This window comes from Schistocerca piceifrons, chromosome 7 (assembly GCF_021461385.2).
Source record: "Schistocerca piceifrons isolate TAMUIC-IGC-003096 chromosome 7, iqSchPice1.1, whole genome shotgun sequence".
Taxonomy (NCBI): domain Eukaryota; kingdom Metazoa; phylum Arthropoda; class Insecta; order Orthoptera; family Acrididae; genus Schistocerca; species Schistocerca piceifrons.
In genome coordinates, this window is record NC_060144.1 from 568,977,813 (window position 1) to 568,991,228 (window position 13,416).

Below are 13,416 nucleotides of genomic sequence, written 5' to 3' on the forward strand. Positions count from 1 at the left end.
AAACTTGGTGATATTAACTACAAAGAATTAATGGTATGTGACACTAACAGTTATGACTGCATGATACGTTTGTGTAATAAATGCCCTGGTAAGGAAACCGTTATTGAATTGTTTCACGAATATGAGGAAATGCAAGACAGTATTACCTTCAAACAGTGGGTCACAACTTTCAAAAGTATATAATAAATTACATAAAAGTAAATTTTCCCAAGGTTGAGAAGCTGATGTACTTTTCAGATGGAAGAGGTAGTCAGTATAAGAACAAAAAGAATTTTTCAAATCTGTGCAACCACAAAGTAGACTTTGGGTTGGAGGCTGAATAGCACTTTTGTGCATCGTGCCATGGTAAAAATGTATGTGATGGAGTAAGAGCTACAACAAAATGTGAAGTAAAGCTAGCCTACAAAGATCAACCACAGACCAAATTCTCGCAGTACAGGGGCCCTATTCTGTATCTTTCACACTGATCGGTGTAGTAGGTTAGTCTCGGTAGTGACGTCATTTTCGGTTCTTTATTGAAATATCCTATTCAGTAAGCTTCTGAGATATGTTACCGAACGGTCCTCTCACTGATTTTACCACAATTGTACCAAGAGGTTTTGGATTTCGGTCTGGCCCTGTCAGTTGGTGAGCTGTGGTTTATGTACACCTATAATTTGTTATTTTAAACATATTTAGCGGTTTTAGCTTTGGATTTAGTGATTGTGTTACTAAAGAATCACCAGAGGACGCATCCGGTTGGAAAGTGAGTTCCTGTGTTAGAAATATGGTTAGGTTAGGTTGTTACTGTGAATGATTACATAAAAAAAGTAGTTTTCGGTCAATATTCTCTCAAAATAAGTGTTATTTTTATGCAAATAAGAGTTTAAATATCGAGACATTGGCTTTGCTTACGTATATTACACGAGTGTGAACTGACGTTACTAGTGCCTGTGAGTACTGTTTCCCACAAATGGGTTAGTTAGTAATTGTCAAAATGTGTTTACAACTTTCAAGTAACAATGGAAAGCAATTACTTGAAGCCTGATATTGGAAACCTTCCAAACTATCACGCATTTATGACTTCTGCAGCACCGTTTGGCAACGAAGTCAGCCTTCGTTCCCCTACACAATACTACAAGAATTGATAACAACTTGCCTAATGTTAGGCGTGGCCAAGTGGTTAGCGCATGTGAATGCGATACGAAAGGTCGCGGCTTCGCACATTGTTGGATGCAAAAAAAAATTTTTCCCTCTTCATATATGCAACATGTCCTGAGACATTGTTACTCGTGTAAGTTAAGATTTTTCCGCAAATTCGTTATTACTTACATGTAAGAGCGCACTTCCTCAGTAATGATTTCATGATTTCTGTGTGTTTAAAATATGAAATTGCTGTGAGTGAAAACAACTGACAGTGAGTTTTATATTTTTTCTTGTCGGAAATAATTCACCTTTTTTTCCGAATATGTAGAGATTTCAGAGTATGCAGTTAGACAGGAATCTAAGAGCACAACTTAAATTACTGGGAATGTAACTAGCAGCAGTCATCTCCATAATCTTGCTTATCACAAGTATTTATCTGCGATCGAATCCTCAACCACAGTAGACAGAGATGAAAGAGCTCTGCTGTAATATTTTTAGACTGTAGCACCATATACGAAACATTTTCATTCATGACTTGCATCTCATAAACTTCGCCGAACTGCAGGAGCTCTCTAAAATGCGTTGTTGTTGTTTTTATTTTTTATTTTATTTTATATTTTTTTTTAAAGAGAGATCCAAATTGTTGACACATCATATAGGGAAGTGGGCTATTAAATCATTTGGATCTCTAGGAGCGAGTTATAACCACATTATGTTTATCTTCTTATTCTTTGAAACTCTCAGACTCAATTTCTCGTGTGTGTGTGTGTGTGTGTGTGTGTGTGTGTGTGTGTGTGTGTGTGTAAAAATATATCTAAAAACAAAGATGGTGTGACTTACCAAACGAAAGCGCTGGCAGGCTGATAGACACACAAACGTACACACAAAATTCAAGCTTTCGCAACCAATGGTTGCTTCATCAGGAAAGAGGGAAGTAGAGGGAAAGACGAAAGGATGTGGGTTTTAAGGGAGAGGGTAAGGAGTCTTTCCAATTCTGGGAGCGGAAAGGCTTACCTTAGGGGGGAAAAAAGGACAGGTATACACTTGCCTGCGTGCGCGCGCGCACGCGCCCACACACACACACACACACACACACACACACACACACACACACACACACACACCAAAGTACAATGTGGACGCTATCGTTATTATGCATGCATGGAAACATGCGGTCAGAGAAACTGTAAAAATTTTTATGCATTTCAGCTGAGAATTGTGGAGATGGATATACTGTGCCTGATACTGTTAAGGAGGAGGCAAGGGCGATGAAGACGGGCACGTCAACTCGATAGAATGTGGCGTCGTGTGTTATGGCAACGTAAACGCAATTTTCGATACCTGAATGAATAGCGCGCCTGTATCGTCTGCTAGCCGCTTTGTGTTCGTGGCGCTGTGCACGCTGCAGTGCGCATGCGTGGATCTGCGACCCCTTGTTTTCGATTGGTTTGCGCGATGCGAACAGACAACAGCGCTTTGGTTCTCTAGACCTGAACGGTATTGCTACTGAAATGCATACTGAATAACGCAGGGACTCTAAGTCGAGTACGAGACCGTTCGGTGCTATTGAGTACCTAAACAATCAGCACAATGGTGGAAAGATACAAAATAGGCACCCATGACATGTTTGTCTTTTACAAGGATAATATTAAAGGCATTACCTATTTTTCAGGCATTACCTATTTTCTGATCAAGAAAGAAGTGGTTCTGCATATGAAAACAACACTTCAACCCAGATTTGAAAGCTGTATAGCAATAAAAGGAAAAAGGCATTTCCACAAATTCCTTGGCATTGCAGAAAACTTTGTTCGTTGCTGTGTAACATCAGAAACCGAAATTTATGAGGATCATTGTGTCTGTAAAATTACATCTGTCATTAGCGTTGAATGACATAGTGGTGTGTGTGTATGATGGACAGTGGTGGCTTGCAGAGATTGAATGAATAAGTTTGGAAAAACAATGATGTTTTTGTGCATTTTTACCATCCTGCTGTCCCAAGAACATCATTCAAGAAATCTACTAGTGACAAAGTTTGGATATCAATGAAAAATGTTGTAAGGAAACTTTAGATGCTTGAACTTGCCACAGCAACTGGGAGGTCTTATTCTATACCACAGAAGCTGACTGAAGAAATAAGTGTTCTTAACATTCACCACCAGGTTTAGCAATAGCCGCATCTCGAAGGATGTTAATTGAAAATATTTATTTTAAGTAAGTCAAAATAATACAAATGTTTATTTCAGTGGTTTCCACTTTTTGTGTATAATTCCGTATCTTACTTCAATAATAATTGATTATATCCTGCAAATGTCGCACATGAATAGGCAACAGCCATAAGACAGTTGTAGAGTAATGGGAATTATCTCCTCATTTTCAAAAATTCATATCGTTGTTCAGTCAGATATCAGTGTTGAAATTTTTACAATACGTTGCTATCATTTAGGTGTACAAACTGTGCAAAAATCATACTTTTATATTCAGTCCCACCTGAGATTACTAACCACAAATTTTACAAAAAATGAAAATTTTCAAATTTCAAAAATTCATGAAAAATTAAGGAAACATTTGTAAGTGTTCTTGCTCTATATGAGGCTAGTAGTGTATGATATTTAATCATAGGAAAAAGACGTAGTTTTGGGCCTAAAAAGTGGATTTGGATACCAACCTTTGGAGGTCATTTTGGCTGATTTTTGAATTTAGGGTATTTTGTGTAATAGACAATGTTATAGAGGACACTTTTCTAAAAACAATCGTGTCAATTGCAATGTTGTAACTTAACCCGGTGCGGAGATATTCATATTTTTGCTAACGTCTCTAAACTGAAACATCGTCGCGCACTTACAAATGAAAATGGCTACAATTCAGTAAAGGTGAAAGGTAATTTTTTAAAAACTGATTTGAATTTCTCAATTATAGGGTAATAACATATAAAAAATTAAAATAATTAAAAATGGTCAAGCAACCAACTTAATTTTTATTGGATTGACCCCAGTCCTTTTTTGGTTTTTAGTGACATATTGCAGCCTCTGGCGAGATTTTGCTACCAATTGATGGTTTAGCAGCTTCTACACAGTGGCTTCAAAGTCCTCACTCTTATTGTCATATTTGGCCAGAACAGTGGGTAATGCTGCAGCGTAATGTCTGCCTCCTTCACAGTAAGACTTCCCACTGGCCCTCTAATAACATTGCCACTTCTGCTTACTTGACAAATAGCTACGTAATATTGCAGAATTATATGTAACAATAATTTCCTGTCCACCCAAGGTCGTTTAAAAATGATTGTGCTCCTTTTAATTACCACACAATATGGTATGTGGGCATCACACCACATGCTACTTTGTTACTTCGCAATCCTTCTAACTCAGAAAGAGAACTGTGCTGGAACTTCATGTTTCAATGTTCCTCCCACCTTGCCCTTCTGAATACATAGAAAGAAGGATCCTTTATTGTATGATTATATGATAGCGGAACAAACACTGGTAGCAGTTACTTCTGTAAAATATCTGGGAGTATGCGTGCGGAACGATTTGAAGTGGAATGATCATATAAAATTAATTGTTGGTAAGGCGGGTACCAGGTTGAGATTCATTGGGAGAGTACTTAGAAAATGTAGTCCACCAACAAAGGAGGTGGCTTACAAAACACTCGTTCGACCTATACTTGAGTATTGCTCATCAGTGTGGGATCCGTACCAGATCGGGTTTGACGGAGGAGATAGAGAAGATCCAAAGAAGAGCGGCGCGTTTCGTCACAGGGTTATTTGGTAACTGTGGTAGCGTTACGGAGATGTTTAACAAACTCAAGTGGCAGACTCTGCAAGAGAGGCGCTCTGCATCGCGGTGTAGCTTGCTTGCCAGGTTTCGAGAGGGTGCGTTTCTGGATGAGGTATCGAATATATTGCTTCCCCCTACTTATACCTCCCGAGGAGATCACGAATGTAAAATTAGAGAGATTAGAGCGCGCACGGAGGCTTTCAGACAGTCGTTCTTCCCGCGAACCATACGCGACTGGAACAGGAAAGGGAGGTAATGACAGTGGCACGTAAAGTGCCCTCCGCCACACACCGTTGGGTGGCTTGCGGAGTATAAATGTAGATGTAGATATAAATCCCTTTAGATTTTAACTTAAGCCTAAAGCCATGACTCGTTACAGCTTTAATAATGAAGGTTCAGAATACTTTCAAAACTAAGATCTTCTTAACAATATGTATAGGTTAATACAAAAACCATTATTTACAGCTATAATTTTAAAACAGAGTTGCAGATTATTGGTTGCATACTTCGCAGGCTGGTGGCAGCACCTTACAGCGGCAAACTGTGCCTTTCTTTATCCTGCTGCTGTTAGATGGTGTGTGCGCCCTCAGCGCTCGGTTTCACCGCTTGCTTTATGCAGGTTTTTAACTGCCCTACTGCTCATTGTATTTTGTAAGTTAAGACAGAAAATAATGAAATAACTTCTATGAAATGAAATGGAACAATTCCTACACTGTGTGACTTATTCATGTGTCGTTACAAGGGCTTATGTTAATTGAGTTATAGGATGGTTTATTCCTGAAGAACTAAAGAAATGTGAGCAGATTCTGTTAAGTTGGACTGGTGTATTACTTAGTGTTAACATTTATGTGTAGTCTTTTATTTCGTTATTTAGATGATTAGCTTTTAGTAAGGGTAACAATTTGCAGAAAATTTAATTGTGGATTGAAACAACATTCTGTTGTTAGATTTTGTTAAAGAAGAATAAGCATACACAGTAACATAAGCCTCATTGTTCTTATTATAGGGTAGGCAGTTGTGTCCAGTACATTATTTCTTGGCAACTCACTACTTGTTGAAGTTCTTGTTCTGAAATACACATTATGGAAACTATTTTGGCTTCTGCTTTTCATGTTTCCATCTACAGCAGTTTTGTCTTAAATTTTTATATGGAAGAATATTCTTTTCTGCCTGCTTTTGTGTTATAGTGATGCGTTTTGTAGATATTTAGTAGATTGTACTACTAATAGCTGACAAATTATTCACCTTTTAGATTGGGGACCCAAAAGATGCTGTACGTAACAGTGTGAAAAGTCTTTTTAAACAACTGGAACGTATATACCCAGCATCTAAGTTGTTTGTTTACATAATGGATGGTCTGAAGTCAAAAAACGCCAGGCAACGGACAGGTGAGCAGATGATAGGTTTCCACTCCATCATTGTGTCTAGAGACGAAGACTGCTGACAGTATTTTGTATTTCAGAGTGTCTGGAGCTGCTGGGGTATTTGATCGAAGGGTACGGTTTGTCTGTGTGTCAGCCATCACCAGTAGCAGCACTGAAAGAAATTGCCAAACAGATATCTGATAGAGATAATTCTGTAAGAAATGCAGCATTGAATTGTGTAGTCCAGGCATACTTTATTGAAGGGGATAAAGTGTACAAAATGGTAGGACAGGTAAGCACAAATCTTTATCTTAGCATATATCACATGTGTGTTGTTACAGTAATGGATTCAGTACACCTGTAGTGATTACCTGATTAGCCCTGAAATCTTCAACTTTCTTCTGTATCATCAAATTTCAAAAGTATCTGTTCTCTTCTTGTTTGAACTGTGCGTCATCAACATTTCTCTTGCATAGAAGGCTATGCTCCACACAAATGCCTTTGGAAAAAGATTTCCTAACACCTAACTTTATATTAACCCTGTTGTGGCTATGGGCACATACGTATGCGTGGCAGGTACAGCACCCAGACAGCTATGTATGCACAAGTACACCCAGCACTTAGAATGGCCAGATGGCTAAGGGCATATATTTATGCATTTCAGATCGGAAGGCCTGACAGCTGGACATGGGAACAGGTAAACATGCACAGTAGAAGGGTGGCTCACTGTTGTCTGCATTTCAACATTCTTGCCAGCACCTTTGTTCACTATTCTTCTTTGTAATGTCGAAAAGTGCAGCAGCTTTCTCTGGCTCCAAGTTCATTTCTGGTAAAGACTCTGTCAAATAGAGATAATTTTATTTCCTAACATACGCAAGAGAAATGACACGAACACACACAATCTGAAAGGCATGTGTTATACTATTGAACTGACGTATCGGATATTATGAAAGATGTGATATAACAAAATATTTGATTAACGGTGCGCACAGCCAAGTATTTCTAATCTCAGGGTGTGTACGATCTGGGAAAAACCCGGGAATTTTTTCGTCCGGGAGAAAACCGGGAAAAACCCAGGAATTTTTTAGAATTCCGGGAACTTTTCCTTGTTTTAGTTACTAGTTAAATTTTTGTGATTTTAACTGGTAAGAACCAATACTCTAACGAAGGATATTACTGTATCCCGCTTCTGCAGAATAATGCTGCAGCAAAAAAACATGAACGAGAGAAAAAAAAAGAAAATAAAACTTAAGTCACAAAGGAAATGCGTCATAAACAACAACAGAACACTGCTGATACAAGTGTCTACCAACCAAAGTGTGTCAAAGGCTTTAAGAAAAATATGCAGGGCTTCCTAACAAGAAATTGCCTCTGATGAGCGTGACATGACAGCTGTTTACATTTGATTCATTTCAGCAGTTGTGGGCGGGCACTTGCGCATGCGCAGTTGAGTCGCCTATGAGTAGTATCTTCTCCTTCTGGCTACAGATGTTTGGCTGGGTGCCGCTATCTAAATTGCTCCGGTTCGGAAATATTGCAGATCCAGGGCTGATGCACAGAGCATTCCGAGTTGTAGTGGGGAGGTGGGTAGTCTCCATGTGAGTTGTGTTTACGTTTAGTGATTCTGCTGTGTCCCCTTAGTTTATTGCTCTCACATTAAATAAAAACAAAATGGATTTCTGTGGCCAGGAGCTACCAAATGAATTAAAATATGTTCGCATAATTACGGAAGGCTAAAATATGTTGTTAGTTTCAGGTTTTATTTCCACCTTTCTGACAGTCAAGCATTAATCACCTTGCAGAACAATGAAGTTATTTTTGTCGGTTCGCTAAAGAGATTTGGCTTTCATTAATATTTTGCACTGAGGCAGTCAATTTATTTGAAACGAAGTGTTTAATTTCACGCTGTTGGCTAGTTTCATCTGTTTGCTGCATTTCAAGTGCCCGTTTTCCATCTTCTAGCTCATATGGCAATATGCCATAATAAAGAACCAAACATGAGATAATACAGTACCGGTACTAAAAGAAAATTTACGTCAGAATCTGGGCATACGATTGTGCACTTTAAGCCGAATTATGCATTTTAGTATATTTAACGAAATTACGATGCTCCTGAAGTATCCTTTGATGTCTTGTTTCTTTTATGACATAATGCAAGATCTTTTAATATTTTCCATGTACGAACATACGGACTTCCTGCGTCATCGTATTTGCGGAGGCGCAGTGATTCCTGTTATCTGGCGCTCTTTGGCAACTGCTGAAATGAACCAATTTCTAACAGGTCACAGGAAAATATTGCGAATGGTGGTTTGGAAAGTGTTCATTTCAAAGTAAATTTTCTTTTGTGCAAGATGAACTATGTGCGAGAATGTAAGATGAATTTCTTAAATCACAGAGCGTTTGATTCTCATTTAAAAATCTCCTCTTTGAGGACGACCATCTAGAATAATTTCGAGCCCAGAAGATCAGACATTTACGTCTTTATTAAAAATTTTACTGGCACATTTGTGTGATGTATCTTAAAGTGTAACACGCGCAAAATGATCAGCATTATATGTGGAAGCTTACCTTCTCTTGCAGCTTATTAATCTTAGAGACCAATATTATTTGTGAAAGCTTTGTTTTTCTTCTAGCAAAACTATGTATATTAATTTAAACCATTAACTTTTCTTTTTGTGTGTTCGCGCTACTTAAGTGATCTTGCTATTGGTTGACTACACTACATGTCCTATGCTGTCGTCAGCTGCCGAGATCACGTGACTTGAGCTATGACTGGCTTACAAAAGCACGTCACAATCTAGATTTCATTGCTTCGGAAAGTAACATGCGGTGTTTGGTGGCATTCGAATGAAGAAATGAGGCGTACATGTTGCTGCACATCAAAGATCTTTCCAAAATGTGTTTCCCCCCCCTCCCTGGGCTTCGTTTTCTAAAGTGCCGGCAAATTCTACGTCTGTGTAGAAAACCATAAACATTCTAAGGATTGACAAGTTCTACAGTGCCGAGGAAAAGTATACTGTCATTTAACGTGGAAAAAGTGTATTTTCACCCAGGAGAAAGTGTATTTTCAACCCGGAAATCTGGGAAAAATCCGGGAATTTTTTTTCCTTGTCCACATATACGCCCTGAATCTGATTTCCTAATTACAAAGTACACATCATACAAACATACACAATATGAAAGGATATGAATTTCCTGCACAACACACGTAACAGATTTTGGAAAAGGCGAGCAGTGCGGCAAAACGTGCAGTTTCTCAGCAACATTCGCTGCCACGTAGGGCAGAAGAGTTTTGGGTGTCTTTGCTAGGAACTGGTTACTTTATATCTTGAAACATATTGGTCCAATATTAATGAGAATTTATTAGGTTACATGCATGTATTTTGTTAATGCAAATCTCAAGCTACAAAATTTTCCAGTCACAATAGAAAAGTTCTTATCATTTTTCTAAAGTAACTTTGTCTCTGCAGGATAAACTTGTAAGAGAAAGCTTGGGTTAATTTTGAATTTCTCTTTCGTGGTTATCAAAAATTGCAACCACTGTGACTCTACGTGTGTGGGTGATTTTATAAAGAATATTATTGAACAGTGATTCTGTGTGCACTGTAATGTCAGTTTAGCGGACAGTGGTTATAATGTAAGCAGTCATAGGGTGGACTCAGCCGCCTGCCTATGAAGCACACTCAATGCCTTAACCCCCCTTCAGCCAGTCGACTAGGCTGTATGCTTGGCCCTATCAGGCGCAACAGGGTTAAGTGATAATCCCCTTGTCTCCTCCTCCTCCTCCTCCAGAGACTCACTTCTTCCTAGTGCCAGTTCGAATTTTATATCATCTTTGTTTCTGTTATTCGGTTACTTTGCAGCCCTACAGCAAAATTAGTCTGTCGCTTTCAGTTTCTCATTTCTTAACCTAAGCCCCTTGGCTGGCATTGCCCGATTTCCCCCCCCCCCCCCCTCTCAATGGTCATATTGAATAATATGGGACATAACCATTCTCTCTGTCCCTCCTTGACCATTGCATGCTGGTAGTGTGTAACAGTACACTATATGAAAGGTAGCTTTCTTGTTATCCAATGAGAGTTAAGTCAGGATGTTTAATCTACATGTCATACTATTCAAAGGACTATGTGATTTGTTGTACAAAGTTAGCATTTGAGCCAGCTGTAGAATCCTTATTTTGTTGGTATTTCGGCAGATCTGTGACAAGGACCTGTCTCTCCTAGAGGAAAGAATAAAGCGTGCTGCCAAGAACAGGCCGCCGTCCGCGACGAGGCAGTCACCGCCTAGTGGCCGGCCGTCAAGCCAGCCGCAGTTGCCAGCACGGCAGGCCCAGGTGCAGAAGGTGACGCGGCAGGGGAGCGAAGGCAGCATCCAGAGGGAGACGGTGGCTACGCCAACACATCAGGAGGTGGAAGTCCCTCCAGCAGAGCCTCAGCCCAGGTACTATTGCCACAGACTAGAGAGTCTGTTGTATTCGGCCGCAACTGCGAGACTCTTCTAAGTATTGACATAGTGAATGTTGGAAGCTGTGTCATGCACGAGCAATCTAGTGGCGAACACAAGTTTACTGAAGTAAAGGTACATTTCACTGTGTGGTATGATGTACTGAAGGTGATGCTTGTTTGTGGCTCCTTAAGAGGAATATACAGAATAAAAAATGACAAGCAGCTGATGATACCAGTTGTAACATCCGATAGCCACCTCATATTTAAACTTTCTTTTTCAACAAGCGTCACGTTCAGGCTATTGTATTGTACTATGAAATGTGTCTGTATTTCGATAATGTTGTGTTCATTATTGTCAGTGTTGTTCTGAAACTAGCACCGAAATTGATAATTCTGTCAGTTGCAATGACTTTTGGAACTGATAATGTGACCTTTTTGTAATACTTAACGGTACTGGCAAAATAAAAACAAATCAATTAAATATGTAGCAAAATTATTCTAAGCATGTTCTATGGAATGCGTGACATTTATATCAGTAAAGCAGAAATTTCACTTTCACAGGCAAACTCCTCCGAAGCAACAGCGACCTGTCTCTGGGCGTTTTGGTCTGGACCCAGAGCTCTTAGCAAAGATAGAAGGAAAGGGCGTCAGCTTGAGTGCACCCAAGCTGAATGAGTTTGACTTGAAGGACATCTTGGATGACGGGACGCCTATCGACATGCCAAAACCTGGATATCAGAACTCAGGGTAACAAGTTAAATGTTTTCTGTTCATTTATGGTGGTGACTTCTTTAAATCACTAGTTAATTTTCATTATATTCAGAAATTCCTTAAATGAGGTTTGGCTTAGTTACAGTCTTCAGGTGGGGATGTGGCTCAATTACACAAAGGGAGTGACCCAGAATTGGAAATGAAATTTTCTCTCAGACTAACCTTTTCTCTGTAATTGCTGATGTTACTGGTTCTATCTTACCCAACTTATGCCCAAAATCTTCTCTCATATCCTGCATTCTCTTTTGTAATAATTAAAACCTGCTGTTTTGTTATTTATTTATTTATTTTCGTATTGACTGCATTTTAGACAACTCTTTCCTTCTAGTATTTCAAGAAATTCAGAAAGACTATGTTCTTACAATGTTCCTTTTCAGGAGTCCTGTTTCATACCAACCGGTGAAGCAGAGACTGCCAGCATCTTATGCGCAGGCGTCGCGCCCCGAGGAAGTGATAGAGATGGGCATCTCCAACGTGACGAACCCTGACATCAACGTGGCGTGGCAGGCTTGCGTGCAACTCGAGCTGGTCGTGCAGACAGAGAACGTGAGCTTCCTTCGAGGCAAGGAAGACCACCTGGTGCTGGCCTGTGTGATGCAGCTGCGCCTGCTAAACTCTAGCTCCCCCCACTCGACGCCGGGCGACCTGCTCGCCCGGGGCTACCGCAACCTCTTCCTGCTGCTCATGTCGGTAAGTATCTAGGGCATAGCATAGGTGTAAGTACTCTCTCTCTCTCTCTCTCTCTCTCTCTCTCTGTCTCTCTCTCTCTCTCTCTACTGGAGATAATGTTCAGAAACCTTTGAAATATATACACCATCTAGTTAACAAGTTTTAAATTTTCTCAGAGTTCCTTTCTTTAATAAGGTCTGTGATCTCTAGCTATTATGTTACTTGTATCTAATCGCAATTATTTCTGGTTTGACTACTGTAATGTCTCTGGTCACTCTATTTTCTAAATTCTCTTTTGTAAACTCATTCAGAATTTGCAATGTAGTGTACCTGATGAAACCACCCCCTAATGAATTACAGGATTTAGCTACATTACTAATTATTCAAATTGATCCCTAGCAGAATGTCGACCTGATGTGCATACCCAAACTCTTGATTCTAAACTACAGATGTGAGTGGATCAACACATGTTAGATGACTTTCAGAGTAAGAGATGCCTTAATTGAGCAAGATGTTTGAAGAAGTATATTAACTGTTCTTATACTTGTCAGTCATAATATCTGGACATTTTTGTCGTTAAGCTATTTCATTGAAACACAGTAATTTGACATTGGTCTCCTTAAGGTGCATTATGATTTAGTGAAAACTTACATTGCAAATATCTTATCCAATTACAGGTTATTCGTAATATATTGTGATAAGACAGCAAAATTCTGTTTGTAGTTGATTACTTGTTCAGTACGATCACAGATAATGGCTGTATCAGGCAGCTTAATTCACTAGCTTGAAATAAAATAAGGAATGTACAGTGAAACCCTACTTTTACACTTTTCAAGGGACTTAAAAAAAAAGTGGAAGATAATGTTTTAAGCTGTAAAAGTGTAGGATACCCTTACTGTTTTGCAATTTATGTATATGTACATAATAGGCATCAAAATATTTATCAGGGACTTGTTTATTCTATAATAAAGGTGTATTATATAGTAAAAAAATCCTGATGTAACTGGAACTGATAACTGTCTGGGAAGTAGAAACATTGGACTCAATTTCATACATCATAATCAAAGTTTGTGGAAAGCATGCATCTGTCATTCATCATGTACACAATGACACACTGCACCGGTTATGTATTATCTCATGTTTAGCGTGACGCCTTTCAAGAATTTTCGCATGGTATTTGTGTATGTGTTGTTCTGTATCTTTTTGTGTTGTAGTCTTCTTTTTGAGGTTCAGGTACTATGCCTCCTCAGTTGTGTAGAAAACCACCAC

General features: G+C 39.1%; 1 protein-coding gene across 2 annotated transcripts in view; it reads left to right on the forward strand.

Annotated features, from left to right (window-relative positions):
* LOC124804734 (protein mini spindles) overlaps positions 1 to 13,416 on the forward strand; it is a 145,235-nt gene that overhangs the window by 113,614 nt on the left and 18,205 nt on the right. For both annotated transcript variants that reach the window (XM_047265027.1, XM_047265028.1), the window contains exons 24-28: positions 6,151 to 6,286; positions 6,361 to 6,554; positions 10,458 to 10,702; positions 11,269 to 11,454; positions 11,856 to 12,168. In XM_047265027.1, the coding sequence (XP_047120983.1) occupies positions 6,151 to 6,286; positions 6,361 to 6,554; positions 10,458 to 10,702; positions 11,269 to 11,454; positions 11,856 to 12,168 (1,074 nt within the window). The remainder of the gene's footprint in view (positions 1 to 6,150; positions 6,287 to 6,360; positions 6,555 to 10,457; positions 10,703 to 11,268; positions 11,455 to 11,855; positions 12,169 to 13,416) is intronic.